The sequence below is a fragment of the Phasianus colchicus genome, chromosome 1 (assembly GCF_987193195.1).
Source record: "Phasianus colchicus chromosome 1, bPhaCol1.hap1.1, whole genome shotgun sequence".
Lineage (NCBI taxonomy): Eukaryota > Metazoa > Chordata > Aves > Galliformes > Phasianidae > Phasianus > Phasianus colchicus.
The window spans coordinates 56,603,712-56,625,514 of record NC_143436.1 but is presented as its reverse complement, the minus strand read 5'-3'; the positions used below and the strand labels follow the sequence as shown (position 1 = coordinate 56,625,514).

At 39.3% G+C, this 21,803-nt stretch overlaps 1 protein-coding gene across 3 annotated transcripts in view; it reads left to right on the top strand.

Annotated features, from left to right (window-relative positions):
• The window catches only part of TBXAS1 (thromboxane A synthase 1), a 244,181-nt gene that overhangs the window by 136,478 nt on the left and 85,900 nt on the right, over positions 1–21,803 (top strand). For all 3 annotated transcript variants that reach the window (XM_031589765.2, XM_090143922.1, XM_090143912.1), the window contains 4 exons: positions 3,641–3,757; positions 11,131–11,219; positions 14,101–14,249; positions 15,914–16,044. In XM_031589765.2, coding sequence (XP_031445625.2) covers positions 3,641–3,757; positions 11,131–11,219; positions 14,101–14,249; positions 15,914–16,044 — 486 coding nt within the window. The remainder of the gene's footprint in view (positions 1–3,640; positions 3,758–11,130; positions 11,220–14,100; positions 14,250–15,913; positions 16,045–21,803) is intronic.

Genomic DNA, 21,803 nt, shown 5'->3' with positions numbered 1-21,803 from the left:
TAATATGTTTTACTGAATTTTGTAGGATCAAGAATTGTAACATACAGCTCGTACATTGTCTATTTGGAGGGAGATAACGCTTGCATCTTTCACTAAGATACATCAAGATCATTGTCATGTCAAATTCATTTTCATTCCTGCTCCAAGAACCCACAACACAAGTTATGCAATTATGAAAAAAATGTTTGCAGAAATTACAAGAAAAACCCGATAAATGAAATCTGCTATCTGCTGTCAGTCACACTGATGCTATTCCAATAAACACAAACATGTATTTGAGCACCCAATTTAAAAAGACAGAATAAAGTAATTTATGGCCAAAATTGTGTTTCTTTCCTTGCAGCATCTAAATATGTGTAATGCTATACATACCAAAAATGTGCTAAGTGAGCATTGCTGACATAAAGTAGAGTGCTAAAAAGGCAACGCTGCGGTTAGTGTCATAGTTATAGCATTTTGGTTAACAGGCTTCCTGTTCTGTAACAAGTCTCCTTTCTGTGAATGCACTGTATACAGTCTTCATGCAATTAGGAGCATTTTTAGGGGGGAATGTTTGGTTTTAGGAAGAGGCTTTGCTTTCAAGTCAAATGCAGTCAGATTTATATCTCATCTGTTATTATCTAAGTGGAGCTTTGTCTTCCAAAGGAGATTTGTCTTATAAAGTGCACAGATTGGGCAGCCTTCAGTTCAGAAGTGGACGCAAAATACTTTTCCAAGTGTTGCTCTCTGTTTTTTTTCCTTTTTCCTTTTTATGTTCCTGCACACAACTCAAATCTTGCTTGGAAAACCAATCAATCATTTCCTTGTGGGAGGTGCCGTTCCATTCTTTCACTTTTTTTTCTGAGCAATTCAGAAATGTTGATGTGTTAGTAGCAATTCAGAAGAGGTGATATGGTATCTCCGCTTCATAAATCAGGAGCAAGGCTGATGACTAAAGCACGGGTCCAGAAGTTTTTGCTAATTTGGGGGCCCAATTTGATGACCTATTCTGGGGTCAATATATTTTGTGTGATCAAATCATATTCTCTTTCTTTTTTCATTTCAGTTGCATCAGTAAGTGCTCAGAGGCTCTGTAGTCTCGTCTTCTAGGCTTGAAGCCAAAGACCAAAGAAAAAAGGAATACTTATTTAGTGACCATCTGAGCTAAGATTTAGTGTAAAAAGCTTCCCTAACATTGCACAATAAGTGTGGAGCAAAACTTGTGCCTGGTACTTTCTCCAAGTAAAAAAAAATTATTTAACAGATAATCATTTAAAGAGGATACTCAGAGAAAACAGTCCAAACTACTTCAGCTTTGACAGCCTGTCCAGATTTTCCTTATCACATGAAGTAGAATGGGCTTTGTGTATGTTAGAGAGGTGCCCATATTTTACCTCAGAGTAGTCATCTCATGAGAATACCTGGCTCTATGTCTTCTTTCAGCTTAATATCCCATTGCATACTCTTCCATTTGAAAACAGATCATCTTTGCTCGAAACTGGTCTGTACTGTCAGCTCAGTGGCTTTACTTTACTACACAGGGTGATGTTGCTGATTATTTAAAACTATCGCATTAGACTGCTTATTATTAATATAAAATGAACTTCTGCATTTTAAAAGCTTATGCAATGTGGTGAGATTCCTGGCAAGTGTAAAGGGAAAAGGTGTTAAGGAGAGCTGGCAGCTTCTTAAAGAAGATATTAAATACAAATTCTTCCAATATGCAGAAAAGTTAAGGATATGCGGTAGAAGACCACTGCAGCTAAATCATGAACGTTTCACTGCCCCTAAAGGGAAAAAGGGTTTTTATAAAGTGGAAAATAGGTCTGATTTCCAAGAACAAGGCTAAAAGAAGAGCATGTAGGGACAATAAAATCAAAAGGTATTCAGGTGTGTAATGGGTGGTAATAACTCATTCTTTATGTACATTAGTAACAAAGTAAAGACTCAGAAAAGTGTTAGAGTGTAAAAGGAATCAATGGATAACGTTGGGAATGCCAACATGTACTTTTTGTGGGTTTGCGTCTTTCCTGGGAAAGTACTGGGACTCCTGTTGCTGTTAACACAGGGGCTACACAACCACTGCTATCCTGGGCAGGTGCCAGATCTCAAGTGCACAAGTGAGTGTCTTTTTATAACATGCTATCTGCACTGTGACATACACCTCTCATCCCCACCCACCAATTTTAGAATGATTTGTCTGGAGGAAATGGCTGTACAATACGAGGAATACTGATTGAAGATGACTTGGGAAGGGTTTAGGAATTGTCCACTGTTAGAATGAAGGCATGCATCAAGGGGATCCCAGAGGCAGGCACTTTGCAAATGCTCGTCAGTACTTTTCTTAATGGTTTAGGTGGTGGCAGTATTGGGTGTGATAACACTGTATAGAAGGTACTGAGCTGGGAAGGATGAAGGGTGCTGTGAAAGAAACAGCTACAACTGAAAGTGATCTTGATCAGTCAGAAATAATCATAAAAAGAACAGTCATAGTTCAACATATACTACTTTTAGGAGTAACCAGCTTCAAAGATAAAGGTTGAGGAATAATTCCTAGGGAGCAGTTATTCAGAAAAAAAAAGTCTGACAGTTGCATTGAACCATAAGGCAGGACATGAGTCAACAGTGTCATGCTGTGGTGTGTAGCATTCTGGGGTGAACAGGGAGGAAAACAACCTGCAGCTCATGGAGTGAATTACCTGTTTTCTATGCCTGCTCATGATGACACAAATACTACAGACTGTATAGGAAGAGAGCTGGTGCTGCCTTGGTGAAAGTAAGCCAGCACTGGAACAGATTGTCCAGGGAGATTATCAACTCTTGATTTTTGGATGTCTTCAAGAACAATTAGGAAAATCACCTCTGAAAATAATAGAAGTTTTTGGAGATTTTTCTATAAGGCCTTTTCTAGATAAAATTGCGTTGACATGCTTCCTCTCTTTAAAAAATAAATAAATGTCCTCTTCTTGGTGTATCACTGTTCTGTGTAAAGGGATCTCTTATAATTTAGCAAATCCATAACAGTTAATACAGAACTTAATGGAACAACGCTTTAAGCTACTAATATGTTAGACCAAGTTCTGAAGCAGTAAAAACCCCAAGCCAGAACATCTTCATTCGGCAACACTCTGAGAGAGTTCCTTACAGACAGAGTAAGGACCGAAACTTGCTTTCTAATCAACATATTTTCAGAAGAATTTGAAAATGCATATAACAGTCTGACATACCAGCTGTCACCAGAAATCGTGTCCCCCACCAACACCCGCGTGCAGTATGTTGGCACTCATGTCACACAGAGAAGGAGTGTTGACAGGTCCTCTTGCTAGTCACCTTAGAAAGGGAGAAAAGAAATCAGGGTTCAGCAGAGGAGAGCTGGCAATCACAGGAGAACATCAGAAGCGACAGAACCAGAACAGTCTGAGTAAGGAGCTGATGACTGACCTAGGGCTTTTACAAGACCAAGAAGAAACGCAGGCAACAAGGGAGAAATATTCTGTAGCTTCATCTGTGTTTACCTCGGTGTTTGGGACTGACTTGAACCCCTGTCGCCCTGGGACAGCAATGCAATACCATTCGTGGCCAGTCTTACCAAATTCTAGAGCTTCCAGTAGGCTTTACTTGCCTTTGAGTTAAAACTGAATCATGTTTTCTTTTGACTTAGAAACCAAACTTGATTTCCAAGCCAATGCTTGACAGCATCCTTTGTCTTCGTGATGAGAGATGGAAGTATGTCCGGAGCCTGCTGACACCAGCCTTCAGTGATGCCAAACTGAAAGAGGTAAGGTATAGGCAGTGTTGCTTTCCTGATTTAGAAGGTGTAGTTGTTTTCTTTTGTGTAAGCATCTACTCCATATTAAGGATAGATTAAAAATTCTGTTGTTTTTCAATTTATTTAGATCTTAATAGTATATCCAGTTGAGAGTGTACAGTGTGATCCATGTCATAGACTGGTGTAAGTCAGAATAGCTCATCCGAGGAGATGATCCTCTCTCTCTCTATACACCATATAAAAGTGTAGCAAAGTAAAAAATAAATAAATAAAATCTTACTCCATCCTTTTTAGGAATGAGCTAGAGTACAGAAAAGGTTATTGCTCCCAACTGGAGCATAGCTTTTCATTATTTGCAGAGTCAGCAGCTCTCACGTTAACACGAGAACTGCTGTCAGTCTATTTTCATTTCTCCATCTCCTTCCCCCCTCCTTTTATTCTTTAATCCTTTCATATAATAAAATAAGTCACTGGAACAGAATGTCATTGCCAGATAAATACCTCTGACTGAAAATAAATGTCTCCACGTTGACCTGATGCTAATTTCCTCTAAACGTCTCAGCATTTACTTAGCCACGGGAACCCATTACTCAGTAACAAAGTTCTATTCCAGTGACACGATATCTCTTAATTAAATGCAGATAAATGATCGACTGGTTAAAGTCTTCTTTCAAAGGAAAAAAAAAAAAACAACCAACAAACCACCACTTCTTCCTTTATGGATTTTATTCTGAAAGGGAGGCATGCCTCAATCCGGTGCCCAGTTCTTGGTTGTAAAATTTTCCACTGGGCAGACGCTTGTGTTGTTTTGACATGCCGCTGTCGAAATCCACAGTAACATCTAAATGTGTCTGGCTCTTTCGGCTCTATAGACAGCGGTCGCTTAGCAACGCCGGCTGTCACCTCCTTATTATGGTAAATTCTAATTGGCCGCAAGCCTGCTGGAGATGCTGATTAATCACAACTGACAATATCATTGGTTATGCACCTCGACATTTGCTCTGTCACCGGCTCCATCGTGGAATTTTATGGACACGAGGATTTTTAAATATTCAGCCGATTAGCCGCTAATGGTGTGGTGGGAGAGGAGAGTTTCTGCATTTTCTGAGCTGAAATTAATCTGCCTTACTGCAGGTCATTGGCAAAGCACAGATCCCGGCTTTGGCTCTCTGTTGGTGAATTGACAAAAGATAATGCCCTCTTTCCCTTGGTTTGCACAGAGCTACTTCTGCCAGCACCAGCAGAGTGAGGTGAGGGTGAGCAGGCTGAGTCCGTCTGTGTCCTGCTTTGGGGCCAGGCAGATACAGGTCTGCAGGGTTTGACTCAATGAAACTGAGGTGGGACAAGTCACGTTGCTCACTTCACAATGCTTTGTCACGGAGTTGCAGTGCTGGAGGAGGTGCTGGTAGAAGGTAAAATGGTGGGCCGCTTAGCACCTCGTACCCAGCATGCACGCAAAAATTGCAATCTTTACTTTTACTTGATGCTCAGCTTTTCCTGTTGTACCTCTTCCAAACTTTGTGTAAGGGGTGTAGGCTCTAAGTTACTTGGAAATGCTATTTTTCTCCCTCCAGTCTACTTAAAGTAGGAAAACTAGGAGAGAGAAGAGTCTCTTTTAAAAAGCCCCAACTTTATTTCTCTGTTTCATTTCTTCACAAGAAGGCTGTCCGTTCCTGTCCACTGGCAATATGGAAATACTGGCAATAAATCTATGTTAGCTTAAAAACCTCTTTTGTATGGATGTACGCCACAGTTCTCTTTCAACCCAAATGGATAGTCCTTGGATCTGAAGTTAATGCAACATAACTCTTTACTCATATGCTTCTCGTGTTGTTTAATTTAGTAGCCATACCAACACTTCTTGAAGGAAATCAATGCTCATTAATTATGATCCCACTATTTAACTCTCCCACATTTAGTACTCTGCCAAAGCTTACACAGAAGCATGGAAATAGAAATACTGTGTTCTACTATTGGCCATACTAGAGAGTATTCAGGGTTATCTAGAAAGCATCCTGTTAATAATAAACTCTTCCTCTCTAACCCAATGAATTATAAATGAGTTAGTTTTGTTATGAATTTACTGCATAAGAACTTGGACTTGTTGTTTGATACTTATTTATAAATCCTGCTACATAAATACCTCATTTTTTCTCCTAGGACGCTGATTCCTTTGCCACAGATATCTGAACTCTGAAAAAAAAAAAAAAAAATCACCACAATCTTCCTGTCTGTTCACCCTGGATGTCTACCTTTCCTTTGTTCCTCTGTGCAAGTGCTCCAGAATCACTGGGGAGACCATATAACATCAGATTAGCTCTGGAGCATGTTTTCCCCTGAGTTCTGCAACCCCTAGATGTGCTATGAATGTACACTTTTCTGTCTGGACACTCCCAGAGAACTGGGAGCTATTAGCCTGTGACAGAGCTATAAATGTTAACAACTCTGTACTCCCCATAGCAATTCCTTCAGACAAAAGATGTTCAGAGAGCCAGAGTTGGGTACAGACTCCTGATATCTCCTTTTCAGAAACACATGATTCTATAATGATGCCAAAAGATAGCTTCATTACTAGCAATAACAAGAAACTGATCATCAACTCTTTGAGCTGTCCACTATGGGACAAAACCCAAGGCAGAGAGAATATATTTTGCTAGGGTTTGACCTATAATATCCCACTGAGCTGATGTGGCTGGGGACAGAGATGTATTTTTCCCTTTTCTCTCCACAGTATTGGTGTAGTGTCACTGAGAATTTCACTAAGCATGATAAATTTCACCTTGGTTTGGCAAAAGCTTCCAAGAACTGATTGCCAAATGAAGAAAATTTGATCCCAGAAATGTGCACAGTTAGGAGCAATTAATTGAAACCAGAGGTTCTAGAGCTATCGGGGAGCCAGTGCAATGATTGCTGCTTGAATTTAGAGATTGATTTTCTAACATTTTTCAAGAGTTTTCTAGCATCTTTTGTGTTTTCTCTCTGTATCCTCTATTTCTTACTTAAGAAGCTGTGCTCTGCTTTGCTAGTGTTTTCCAGGAGTTCCATACTCTCTGTGTTCTTTCTTTTAAATTTTCTTTTTCAAATGTATGTGCAAAGATTAATAAAACACTCCACTCCATCTGAAGGAAGCTTTGGTTCCAAGTAACGCTAAATTCAACTGCTGCAATGGTGAGCATAGTCAGATGACTTTTAGGTGTGATAACTATCGTAAGATTTGGTAGTCTCATCCCACATGAGATGCCACTGGGATTGGTAGCAGATCTGATATTAAGCACTTCACAGTGAGACTCCTAAGTAGACTCTATGTACCATTGCTATGGGAGCACTGAGAATGAGGAAAGATAGGAAGCAAGACAACCAAGGCATTTCACTTCCAGCCTTCATTTCACAGACTGCCTTTGTGAGATCAGTAGAAGCTACTTAAATTCTCTGTTCATGAAACATTTTTCATTTGTTAAATGAGAATATTACCAACCACTGAAAGTTGATCCAAGCTATAATGCATGAGAAATCTGTGAAGTAATATAGCTGGAGGTTTTAAAGTAAAAGATGAAGTTCCCTGTGTCCCTGTCATGCTCTCCTCAGCTATTATGTACTGAAACAAGCTGGGATGTTAGTGATCTTGCTGTACTGATCTTGATTCCCTATTTAGTATTTCTTATTTCTCTTTTTTGCCGTGATGCCTGTGATGATCCTGCAGTTCTGGACCCCTTGTCAGACTTGATAAATAGCTTTGCTCTCTTTTACAGCCAACACCAGCAGAAAACCTATTGATTTTTATTTATTTTGATGGTGCTGCAGTACTCTTGTCATCTCCTATCAGTATACTGGGTATCCTCTTCTCCATTAACTAACTATTAAAACAAAACAGAACACAAAAATTAAAGAAAAGAGTGCAGCATAATGTAGCATTGTCCTAAATAACCTGTGAAGTGGAGTTTGTGTTAAGGCATTTTCCTTCAAATGAAGGGAGACACAAAGCAGAACTTGTGATAACATAACAGAACAGTGCAAGAAAATCCTCTAGTGTCACTCTAAGGTGTGTAGATCTTTCAGATCCCACTAGGACAGGATCTGACAGCACAGCCACAGAGGGTTCCTTGATTTTGTCTTACTCTACACAGTGGTCAGAGACTTTTTGGAAGGGACACTGGAAATTGCTATTGCTATTAAGCAAAGCAAGTGAATTCACTTCAGTTGAGGCAAATCACTGACTTAAGAGCCGGTATGTGAAATGTGCATATCCTTGGGTCACAACTCAAGTGTATGGTTGAGTTGCTCTCCTTGGTAAGTTGTGTCCATGAATAGCAGGGCCCCACTGTAAGGGGTTTACACAATCAAATAAGGGTTGGAAGGACCTCTGAAGATCAAGTCCAACCCCCTGCTAAAGCCTATTCCCTACAGTAGGTTGCACAGGCAAGCATCCGAGCGGATCTTAAATATCTCCAGAGAAGGAGACTCCCTCCCTGATGGAAGTACACCTCTGTACTTTTCCCTGGTTTTGGTCAGTGATTTGAAATATGGAACAGAAGAAAGTCCTATGCTGAGGATGTATCTTTTTTCCCTCCTTCTTCCCTTGAATTTTACCTCACCTGTAGGACAGGAGGCTTGCCATGACCTCACCATACTGTACTGAATAACGAAGTCTCCAGTATGTCTGCCTACCGTGAATAAAATCCAGGCTTCTACCTTACAGTTTTGGTGCTAATAATAAACAGAATGATAATAGTAAATAGCAAGGACTACATCAAACTAGAGGAATGTGACTCTGATGCCTTTAAACAGTGCAAACATCCCCATGCACTGTGCATATGCAGAATCGGAAGCTAATTGTTGTTATGTGCCAAATCGCATATTGGCAGGATTAATGCAGCAAAGCCCCTGGCATCATGAAAACCTTAACCCCAAATGCTCTCTTTTGGCAAAAGAAAGAAATTTGGACTCTGGGCTACTCTTGCTATTAGATAACTGGCAGATCAAATATTTACAGGGACCATATTGTTTAGATTTTTCTTCATCCTGTTACTCTCAGCCAATCTGAACACAGAGCAGCTGGGATTTGTTTACCCACCAAGATCTGAATCTCAGGCAGGTTATGCAGCTTTTAGATTCTGACTGGCAAATGATAACATATAGGAAGCTAGTGATACCCAAGGCAGTGCAGATCAACATGTCTGTTATTGTGCTGATTTCTGAAGTTTGGTGCTGTTCACCTCCCTCAATGCTACTTTATTTTTCCTGATGATTGAACAAAGAGTTTAAAGTATTAAGGGACTTGAGAATCTTTCAGTCTGTGGTCTTTGTAGTTAGCAATCTTAGAAGAATTTATGTCCCTCAGGAGAATAAAAACCCAAACCTGGGATTCCTAAGTATATATCCTCTGTAGCTTTCATATGCAAAGAAAGTCTTCTTAATATGACTCTCCTATAATTCTAACAATAAATCAAATCCATGTGTCCCTCTCCCCGTTTTCCTGGTTAGGTTTGCGAGTAAATGTATCTTATGGCTAGAAATGAATTGCAACAGTATTTTGAAAGGGTGGTGGAATGTGGGAAGTTCAGACGTGCTGTGAGATGCCCTGGCCAGGAATACGTGCCCCGACCATGTCTGCCAGCTGTTGGAAAGCAATAGCAGCCAGCTGGGTGGTTTCAAGTCTAGTGATGTGCTGAAGAAAAGAGAAAATAAGGCAATAAAAGAAAAATCTGAAATCATCACCATCTGTTTAGAAAACATCATACCTGTTAAAATATGGATTTTCATTTTGTTCTCCTTGACTGGCTCCATTCATTGGAGGTCTGGACCCAGAGAATATAAAGCATTTCACCCTGGTTTAGTGTGTTGAACAGAAATGTGTTAATTTTGTTGAACCATTTGAGAAGAAGCTCACTGCAGGGGACCTTCTTTTGAAAGCAAAAAGGGCAGAAAACTTTCACATAACATGGTGCACACCTCGCAGACACATATCAACTGCTTTTACAGAATACTAATCTGGCTTCAAAATTGTTTTGTGAGACTCCTGTTGCACAGCCCAAATCAATCCAGCTTTGAACTGAAATAGCAACAATCTGCTCTGTCCTCTATAGGTATGAGACCTTGAGAGCTGCTCAACGCATTCTTAACTCAGACTTCTGCCTTCAGAAAACACATTGGATGCTCCCACGTTGGCCTTTTGACTGCGCATAGTCTTGCCCATGTGTTAGGATGGCAGTGTGCCTGCACACAAAGTGTTATGCCAGTTTCACAGAGGTAGAAGTGCCAAGCAAAATGGACTTGGCTGGGCAGCCTGCAGAGCTTTCGGATTGCGCTGAGAGGCTGCAGTAAGTCTTTTTTGGTAACAAGAATGTCAGAGTAGTAGGACAAGTGTGTTCTCATGTTTGTTGACATCCGTATGTTGAAGGAGGTTGCTCAGGAAGGAAAGATGGTTTGCTGTGCATATGGCTGCTAGTGCTTGGCATAACTGAGGCAAGACTGGGGTATTAAATTGTAGGAGGATCTCTCAGCAGTCTGTGGAGAAAGAGTCATGGTGGGTAGTGTTGTTGGGGTAATGGCTGGATTGCTGCTATTCCCTCACTCAAGATAACAGGCAGTCCCCTTCCTCTGCCCCTCTAGAAGGTGTAATCAAGGCAAGTGTCTGATGCCTTACATATGTAAAGAGTTACAGAGAGACTTTAGGGAAATCTTGGTGGTTGCCTGTGTCTGGTTTCCATGAAGTACTGAAGAAGAGAATATTTCACTGTTAGCTATAGCCATGCTGTGGGTTAGTCTACCTGACCATCGTGTGCCAGTGACTGAAAGAACTGCTTGCCACTCGAGGCAACCCTTTCCTTAGGTAACAGCTGTACTTTCCTGTCGTGAAACTGTAGTGATATGCATGGTCTTTTCCCGATGTATGCCTTAAATTCCTCAGACTGAGAGACAGGGAAATGAAAATGCTGGGCCTCTGGTCGTGATATAAGACTATGGAACCACAGAAAACGTTATTCCTGCTGATCTGGAGTGTATGTTACCAAAATAGAATATACTGTAAATAGAGATCATGATAGATCATCAGATGGGACAGGGAATTATTAAAAAGAGGACTACCTAGGTATATAGCCATAGATGGACAAGAATTAAAGGTCAAATAAGCATCAGAGCCTCTTGAGTTTAGGCCCCAGGCTGGAGAATGGTTTTCCTATAATAGGTAGATTTACTTTAAACAGGTAATCCCAGCATTTTATCTTACCCATGCAAAAGTGCCTGACCACAACTGTGGAAGAACCTAAGAACTTTATGCAATGGATATCTCCTGGATAAGACTAATTTAGAATAATTGATTTTTAAATTATTTTTATTTTTCACAATTTTTAACAATATTCATAATAGAATGCATTCCTTTCTAGATGATACCACTAATAAACCAGGCCTGTGATGTCTTGCTGAGTAACTTGAAAGTCTATGCAGATTCTGGCAGAGCTTTTGATATCCAAAGGTACGTTCAACATACCAGAAACTAATACCAGGTTTTAAAAAAAAAGTCAATATCAGAAATTCGACAATTATTCTAAACATTCACCTACTGTATGCATAACAGAAGTTTTTTTTTCCTCTTGCTTTTATAAGTGGAGATCACAGAACAAAGGATGTGTATGACAGATGCCTTTTCTTCCTTGGGGAGAGACACTACATGCTTTAGAAGTAATTTTGGGAAAGCATCTACAGTATTTCTAGCTGTTGTTTAATGTTAATTTAACATCTGGAAGCAGAAAGAAAAGTTGCACCAGTCCCTGTCCAGTCTGCCCTCTACTTTCTGCCAATAATGTACAAATATAGGAAGTGACCTAGTATCAAATCCTTCTGTTCCATTACTTTTATGCTTTTTTGTATGAGATTTCTTGAGCGCTTAATTATTCTTACCACATTGCTCCTAAACCTGTCTAATGACATGCTGGCCTTTTGTGAAACAATGAGATTGGTACTCCAGATGAGAATACACCACTAATTTATAAAATGACACTTTAATATTTTCCATACTATGCTTTCTCCTATTTGTTATGCATTTATGATCGTATTATCTTATTTTTTCTTGCTTTTTCAGCAGGGATCTTCCCTGAGCTGTTCTCAGTGCTGTCTACCCCCTTGTCTGAGCAGATACAGTTTTTTTAAGGCATCTGTATGATGTATGCATAGTTCAAGTACATTCTTTCTGTTAGGCACTGTTTTACCTACATTTGCTAGGTTGATCAGCATCTTCTGAAGTTCCTCATGATTTCCCCCAGCCTGGAGTAGTGCAAATAATTATTTTTTCATCTAAAGGAATGGATATTTAGCCACTATTTATCCATCCCCTGCACAGTACATGTGTATGTATGTATGCAAGTGTCTGTGTGTGTACAAAGATCTCTTTATATTATACATCTAAGGAGTTACTATGAAACTTGGAGATACATTGCACTTACCATAGTGCTTTGATTAAAATTGACCTTTTCAGTCCTCCTGGGTTTTTCCCTTTTTTGCATTTGTCCTTTTTCTTTGCCTGGTTTTCTAGCTATTGATCCATGATGGGGTTACACCTCTCAAGAGGCACTTTTGTAAAGTAGAAATGAATGAGGTGGACCATCTGAAAATATGATTTTCCAGTTGTTTTATCATACTTCCATTTCAGCAGTGTGACATATATAGATGTGATTCTCTCTGCCTTGGGAGCATTTTTTGGTTGTAGGTATCTATTTACAATCTCTTGTCTTCTGTGTGTTAGTTGTCTTTAGCCATTTTGTGTTTTGTCAACAACTCAAAATGCAATGTTCAAGCTTTTTCAATAACTTGGTGAGATAAGTGATTGAATACATCTGAAACTGTTTTATTGCAGAACTGCTCTTTTAATATTTCAATGTCCAATAGTACCTTTAGTGTGTGTGTAAGAGGTGAAAATCCAAAGTTATTACTTAAGTCTATAGCATTTTTTTTCTTCTGCATTTGCCTTAGAATCCTCTGAATGGCTGTGGTCCAAGTATCATAGTTAGAGATATTCTGCTTCATGGTATATACATGGAATATACTGGGCCCCAGTCCTGCCTTTTTCTAATTCATGCTCACTCAGGTTAAGACGTTAAGACCAGAAGAATTTGGTATTATTTTTTTGTAGTAAAGAAGAACAGTCACAGAAAAATATAGCAAAACAGTCAATTGCAAACAGATCAGAAGAATCAGATTGCAAGGATATTTCACATTGGCCGTTCATTATCTCAAGTTACTATATGCACTAATGCTTGTTAGAAATAAAGCTGGATAAATGGTCAGATATGTGGGTGAAGATTCAGTAAGTTCTAAAGTGTTGATGCCAAGGTCTACGCATGACTTGTAGCTCTTAAATAGTTTGCTTCTTCTCTGAAGAATTACAGGTTTCATGTGATGTCAGTTCCTTTTGGTTTTGACCTCCCTTCTCGTTGTATCACTAGTTACATGGGAGAAAAGGCTGACCCTTACCTCACCACAATCTCCCTTCAGGTAGTTGTAAAAAGCAGTAAGGTTTCCCCTGAAGCTTCTTTTCTCCAGACTAAACAATCCTAGTAACTTTGTGCTTCAGATCCCTCATCAGCTTCATTGTCCTTCTCTGGATACTCCAGAGCCTCAACATCTTTCTTGCAGTAATCAGGGGCCCCAGACTGAACATAATACTTGAGATGCAGCCACTCCATAGCTGAGTATATGGGAATGATCACCTCCCTGCTCCTGCTGGCAATGTTATTTCTTGTACAAGCCAGGATGCCACTGGCCTTCTTGGCCACCTAGGCACACTGCTGGCTCATGTTCAGCTGAGCATCAACCAATACCCCCACGTCCTTTTCCTCCAGATAGTTTTCCAGCCACTCTGCCCCAAGTCTGTATCATTGCCTGGGGTTGTTGTGGACAAAGTGAAGGACCCAACACTTGGTCTTGTTGAACTTCGTCCCATTGGCCTCAACACAGCAATCCAGCTGGTCCAGAAGTCTTGTGACTAACAGTTCGGACTGAACTGGTATGAGATGTTGTTTCTGCATTTTTAAGTGAGAAAGAAATTTTCTCTTTTGCAAACTACAAACACTGGTTATGAATTTCTGCATTAGATTTCTAGATAATAACAAATACACTTGATTTTTTAAAATAAATTACTAGTAAAATTATTGAGCTACAGGAAAGCATTTTCTCTTAGAAGAAGTAATTCTTATTAGTAAGTACTGGCATACGTCAGAATGATGGAAACATCTGTTAAAACTCCAATCTAAAAACAAAAAGAAAATCAGAGACTAAAATCAATGTTCCATGGTGTTTATAGGATCAATATATTAATGAGTATGTAAGTTACAGCTAATGGTTTATTATTCTCAATGCAGGTGTTACAACTGCTTTACTTTGGATGTTGTTGGTAGTGTAGCTTTTGGTACTGAGGTGGACTCTCAGAAGAACCCTGATGACCCCTTTGTTAAGAATTGCAGAACATTCTTTGAAATGTCTTTGTTTAAGCCTCTTCTTTTTCTAATCCGTAAGTATAATCCACCTTTGTCCAATCTCTTATGGTTATTTTCTGAAAATCATTCATGCAAAAGAAGCTCAAGCAGGAGCAGGAAGATGTATTGCAGACTTATTTCAGATGTATTCAGAATTCAACCTACAGCCCAAGTATATCCTTTAGATTATCATAGTATGATCTACAACTCCTGTCATGGTTAATGTAACTTCCTCCAGAAACTGAGTCACAAAAAGCAATGCTTCATCTTGATTTGAGTGGAACATTTCTGGGACCTATAGCCTGTGGGCTATACTTCTATATTAAAACAGAGTAACTGTTACCTAATACATATTTTATAAATTATGTGTGGCCCTTGGAAGCCTGAGAGCATAGCTTTTGTGCACCCACTTTACTTGGTAGAAAGACTGAAATCCCACCTATAAACAGCAGTGGACTAATAACCAGGAGAGAGGTAGATGAGCATAAACAAATAACATAAGTCCTTTAAATTCTTATTTAAATAAACAGAAGTAGCCCAACTGATGGCTGTAAAGGATAAGGATGGTTAAGTGCCAGCACAGGTTGTCTTTAAGAGAATCAATTTATTTTCACATGGGTAGATTGGGAATGCAACAGTACAGTACAGAATAATTTAACTCCAGGTCTGGAACAGTAGGGCAGTGAGAAGTGGGGCTGAAGAAGCTGCACCGTAATTAATATTGATAAGTAATTACAGTGTTGCTATCTAGACCTGTTCATAGTAGTGTCAAGTGCTGCAGTGGCAAAGCTTCCTGTGCCCATCTGATCCTACTGGCATTACAGATTGTACCTGTACTAGTGGCACATGAGCTGTTTCCTTCTGGAACTGGGTATCCAGTATGTCCTGGGGTTAATGTTTAACCTGGTTGCAAAGCAGGATTTGTGACTAATTTCTGAAGGGACAGAGATTTGTTCCTAATTTCTGTGTCCTCCATTAAAACAAAACAAGACAAAACAAAACAAAACCCTTAATTTGAAAACTGTGTTATGCTTTTGGCAGCAGGGGGTTTCTGATGACTTTTTTTTTTTTTTTTTTTTTTTTCAGCCTTAAACTGTTCATGAGTTAATTATGGGTCTGTTGTAGCACAGGACTGCACTCTGGTGTCAAGCACCTGACTCTAAAGGTGATGGACTGGAGACCATCCTTGTAGTAACACTCTATCCTAAGAATCTTTGATCCGCTTTGAAAAGCAAAGGAGTGCAGTAAACCAATGCCCAAGTATTGAAAAGCTGTAAATGGGAACGAGTACCACACAGTTGCATGCATCAGTGCCAGAATCTCCTAGGCTAAGTCACGATCCCCCACCTTCCATGTGTAATTGTTTGAGTAGGCAAGGAAAATAATTCCTCCCTTTGTTGTATTGGCTCTGTGGCATCAGGAAGCTGAACTGAAATCTGGAAGCATTATGGAAGACTTGCAAGTCAGGGCAAGCTTGGTGGGCATCTGTTCAAGCAGAGAAGTCACAGCCAAAATGGAAATTGTAAAAGGAAGTGCTGTACTGACATACAGGAGTGAAAGGGAGAGAAAGTAGAAAAAACAGCTTTCACAAAAATAACGCATCCCAGTTGATGGGATTTGTAATATTAATGAAAGGAGGGGGGTATTACATGCTTTTACACTCTACTTCAGTGTTTTCTTCTGTAAAAATCTCTTACAGTTTCTTTTCCGTCCATAATGATCCCATTGCTTCGGATTCTGCCAAACAAGAAACAAAAGGAACTGAATGGATTTTTTATTCAAACTATAAAAAATGCAATTGTCTTCAGAGACCAGCAAGATGCAGCTGAGGTAAGGCTATTTGTGTGACAAATTTATGGATAAACAAATGCTTTGAGGAGAAACTGGAAGTGGCACGAGCCTCAGCTGAAAGAGGGAACTCAGTCTGTTTGAAGATTCAAAGCAATTTAGTGAGGATTTTCTTCATTTTTAGCTTCATGTACCATCATCCAGGCTTAGTGCTGATGCAGAACTGTTAAGACATTACAGGAAAGGCTGCTTCTCTCAGTATTTCTGTTCAAATAAAGATGCAGAAAGTGTTGCATCTGGGACGACTTTCCAACCCAGTTTCTGGATCCAGAAGGAAGGAGATTTCATCACGGAGCTTTTTTTCTCATCTTAGTCAGGAGTCATTAAGCTTTTCTTAATAAATAAGAAAGGGAAGAGCCCCTGCTGAATGATTCAATCCTGTCATTATCTAGCAGGTGACAAGGGTTTTACATATTCCTGTGGCAGTTTTTACTACTTCTGAAACTGGGAAAAGAGAACCTACATGTCTGTTTAAGAGCAGACATTTTGTATTGCTATGGCTAAAGAGAAAGCTAGTAAATTCTACTTAGTATGTAAAGCAATTGATGTGTATTAGTAACTAATCAGCCGTTACCCATCTCTTTCATCTAGACATATGGCAGTTCTGATTTTCGTTGAGTTAGTCACTGTTGTGAAGTATCTGAAGGTAGACACATTTTAATAAAGGTCTCTCTATTTATGATGTATGAAATATTTTGAACCTAGGTGTGTGCTTCAATTTTGGAATATAGAAGTTCTTGAGATCGTTTCCTTTTTGGCCATTCTTTGCTGCAGAGTGCATGTAGTTTTCTTAAAAAGAAGTTAACCACTTAATTATGGATGTGTAATGAGAAACAAAAAATATAAAAGAGAATTCCATACTAAACCTAACTGAGACAAGTGTTGCATATCAGTTGACTTGAAATATGCCATAACATACCTATCAAGAAGCTTTTAATACTGAAATAAAGATGTTTCTTTCCACTTTGGGATGAACAGCAATTCTGATGGGAATAACAGCACAGGTAAGGATGGATCAGATGATCCCAACTTCTTCTCACAGCTTAGCCCCACAGCTGTCACCTTTCAGGAAAGCATAGATTTTAATTTACGCAATGTTGTATCTAGGGCACATTTAAAAATCAAATTGATTTTCAAACATATTACTGCTTTATACTGTGTTGCGTGTTCTGCTCTTTTTCTTTGACACTCCTGGTAGTGAATGCTCATGTATTTGTCGTGCTTGATCATCCCATGCTTCCTATCTTTCATCCAGCTCATCTCTCTGTGTCCTTTCCCCCCACTAGCCTTTATGTCTTTTTCTCCACCCTTCTTTCCATCCAAAAGTTTGTGTGCACTGCTGAGTAGTCATAAATAATTCACGATTCAGAAACATGGGTGATGTATGTAAGCTTGTTGCAGACACTTCATTTCTAGTGCATAGATCCAGTGGGAGCTTTTAAAAGCCCATTTATGGGACTGTACGTATGGAGAGTTTTGGGTCAAATTTAGTTAATGTATTAACTACATGTGTGTTATGTATTAGTAGAATGTATTTCTGTGTCAGTAGCACTGAAAACATCAGTCAGGGACTAAATTCTTGTTTATATTAGAGATGGTCATTCTCAAACTGCAGACTGCCCAGGTAAAGGACAACAGGTGAGTATGGTTAGGATAGAAAGAAAAGAAAAATGAGTTTCTAGAGATGAGCAGGAGTCAGCATTCTCTCTATATGCAGTTTGTTTGCAGCTTTCAGTGGTTGATGGAGCAGAGGGGTTTAAGATTGTGTTGGAAGGGATACTGGGAGGTGCAAAGCTCTCAGCCATAGGATTTGAATTTTGGGTGGTGCTGTGTGGAGCCAGGAGTTGGACTTGATAATCCTTGTGGGTCTCTTCCAGCTCAGGATAACATATGATAGTAGTGGCCCTGTATCAGGACAGCATGGAGGAAAGTACAAGGTCCATGTTTACCTTAACAGCATATGCAAAAGTCCATGACTGGCGGTGATCCCACCTGCTCCTGGACTTCTGCCTAATTTGCAAAGTTGTCATATGGGAATGATTTCAAGTGCTAAGAGTTAGTCAGACTCTTAGGGCCAGCTTTCTGAGAGCATAGTTAAGTTCCCTGTGCAATTCAAGAATCATTAATGCGGCTTTCAAAAGTGACTGAAAAGTCTGAAGCTTCCTTTATTTCCTAACTTCATGAATTTTCTTATTATCCACTCTTAGAATTTGAAGTGGAGCACAAGTTTTGTTACAAGAAAAGACAATTAATAATTTGCCAAAGACTTAAAAACGAAATGTGAAGTGGATCAAAATATAACTGCTGTCCAATTCAGTGTACGAATGTAATCTAAAGAGATTAGGTGTCACAGGTAGCCCTGTGGTCTAAGAATAATTATGACCTGTGTCCTAGATATAGCATGATGAAAGATAGCCACTGAAATCAGTAGCAGTTTTAGCACTGAATTTTAATGATCCCATGATGTAACCAGTACCTACTGGTTTCTTGTGTAATAATGAGAGCTGTAAGCAAAATCTTATGGTCTCCTTATGCTGCATTAGATCAATGGATATTCCTTAGATTGCCATATTCCTAGATGTTACACTGTGCACATCTTTTACTCCTCATTGATTTTATCACCATTAAAAATGTTTTTGTTTTTATCTTCTGGGGGAAAAAGAAAGCATTTGGAACGAACTGTAAAACAATGAAAAGCTCCTTGAAAGTGATTCAGCTGAAGCTTGTCTTCCTCTCATCTGCTGTGAACATGAACAAAGAATAAAAAAAGGCCAAAAAATGATGTGACAGGCAAAGTCAGCTTGTTATCATCCATGTTCCATCAGTAAATGAAACAATACTTCTGAATGCCTAAAGATAATCCTACAGGCAGATAGTAATTTTACAGCCAGGTTTAGATCTAATAATATGCTTGCAGCTCATATGAGATCTGTGATGTCACTTTTTCTCATTCCATCAGTTAGTGCTGCAGATGTCATTTTAATTATATATTATATATCTGTGGTCAGTCAAATAATTTCAGCCCTGGATATTCCACTCATTTGGATTATGTACAAAAACATTTAGTCATCGTACTTTAGAGATTTTAATATATTACATTTATTCATGGATTCAAATTATTGTATAAAGCTTTTTGCACTGTTTAGAGGAGAGCGAATTCACCCTGCTCAGAAGTAGTAGCACAAATTTAATGCACCACTTTACATCTACTTTAAAGACTCCAGTAGGACTTAAGGGTTCAAATGTCTTACTCTGATTATCTGCCCAGGTTTAAATCTTTTCCTTAGGCAAAATGTTTCCAGAAACGGGGTGGGTAGAATGTTTGTTTGTTTTGATAAGTGATAGTTTGATAGATGTTCATTTAATAATCTGATAGGCAAATCATTGTTCATGTATGGTTTTTTTTTTCTTTTTTTTTTTTTCTGTTAAGTTGTTGCTTGGTTCTTAACATGTCACTGTTATAAGTAATCTTATCTACATGTAGTCTTTCATGGTGCTCAAAATTACAACCTCTAACACTGTGGGATGAAAGGGATCTCCCTCAACAGAAGAAAGGCCAGAATTTCATTTTTAACCCATAGGAATAACGTTGGGAATGTAACAATTCAAGAATATTGCAAAGCATTGATTTTTGAGGATCACAACAGATATGCAGGAAAATTCAGTTTTCAAAGTATGTACACTGTTGTTAAGGAGAACTGGAGAATTCAAGGAGGTTGCAACACATTATTCCAGTGTCTCTTAATTTTTCCAGTCATAGTGTCTGCTGAGAATGCATAATACAAGGTCAGTGGACCATGCTAGGAAGATGGTGACCTTATGATGTTTCTGATGCTGATCAGCTGTTTCTTAGCGGTCTCAAGCTGTTTTGAAATGAGAGGCTGACGAGGCACAGAGAAGTATCACCAGAACTGTATTCATTGACATCTCAGTTGGCAGTTCAATCAATCTGGCTGGATACCTATGGGCTGCCTGAATGCTTTTGCTGTATGTCTGGAGCAGACAAATGATGGTTGGACATTAGTATATATTTCTTCTCTGAGAGTGGTCAGGCGCTGGAACAGACTGCCCAGGGAGGTGGTGGAGTCACCGTCCCTGGAGGTGTTCAAGGAACATGTAGATGTTGTACTGAGGGACATGGTTAGTGGGAATTATTGCTGGTGGGTGGACAGATGGACTGGATGATCTTAAAGGTCTTTTGCAACCGTGTCGATTCTATGATTCTGTGATGGGAGAAGTGCTGCTCTTGTGCCATGTGATGTTAAGCCACAAAGAAGCTCTGGCGCTTTCAGCTGTATAGATGACTTGACCTCCCAAGGATTGGTATGGCACTGGGATACTATTTATTGTACTAGGTCTGAAATGAAAGATGTTGTCCTCTGGTCAGCAACTGCCAGTGAACAGTTACAACACCCTTCTCCATTTTTTTCCACTTCTTGTTCTCATTCCTGACTGATACTATGCCCAGCCCTTGGTAGGTACAAGCCCACATGCCTGGCCAGGTAGATACAAGTGGTTCCTGCTGAGTAGAACTTGTTCATTGCAGCATCGCCCATGAGAGTCTAAAAAGGGCTGATGTGTCAGGAAACTGAGCTGAGTTTGAGGAATGCTTGTGAGGGGGAGGTGACTGCCCTTTCACTGCTACAGTAACATGCTTTAATGAAGTGGTATCTTTTAATATCTTTCTGGGAAACGATGGCCTGGTTACAACTTTAATCTCTGGAACACTGATTCCCAAGGAACAACATGCGATGAGCTTCCCTAAGTGCTTTACCTAAGGGGAAGAGGGACGTGTGTGTGTACCTGCATTCTGCAGGATAAGGGACAATCTGAAAACCTAATTACTGTGGCACTCTGTTCTTTTCTCTTCCTTCCCCAGTTGTTCCCTGGAGTTTTTCCTTTTCTTGAACTAATGAACTATTTTATTCAAGAGCTGCTTGAAATGAGTTGAGCAGAGGTAATCCCCCTGAAAAAGTCTGATCCTCTCCTTGTCAAGGGAAAACTATACAATTACTAAGAAAACTTAGTTAAAAATTTGCTAAATGCTATGTACATTCCAGGAGCTATGTGCGTGTTTGAACTGTGGAAAATTCAGTACAGATGTTTAAAAGTAAATATTTTTCTAAGGAAACAGCAGATGGGAGGATTAGACACTTTCTAATAGTGTGCAGTTTTCCTGCCATTGTAGAAAACTAAGCCAAACCTGTTTATATTTAAAAGAAGGCGGTGTCCGTTTAAGGATACATAGTGCATGGCAATATTAAATTATCTGTTTTTATTGATTAATAAAGTCAGTAAAACAAAGGATCAGCTTGGTCTTTTGTTTTGCTAAGTCTGCAGGAGGGATGCTGCTCCATGAAGCTGTTCTCACAGTTTGATCGTATTCTTATCTGCTGCCTTTGTCAGGAGGGAAGTGAAGTGGGTTTTCAAGAACAGCAAATCTGCCTTAAAGATTTAAAAAAAAAAAAAAAAAGAGAGATTTTGTGCTAAATATGGGGTCTGAGCCCAAATTGCAAACCTGTGTCTCTGCTGTTTTAAGGAGAAGATTTGGTTCCTCTGGAATATATTAAAAATCTTCTGAACATTAAATCTGGTTTCTGTGCTTGGGCAGTGCGCAGTGATTCTAACAGGATAAAAAGCAGCATTACGTTAAAAGGAGTTTTAGCTATTCAGCAGCCATTAGTGCTTGCCTTCAAAGTTGCATTCTTTCCTTCCCAAATTTGAAGAAAAATCTTTTTTTT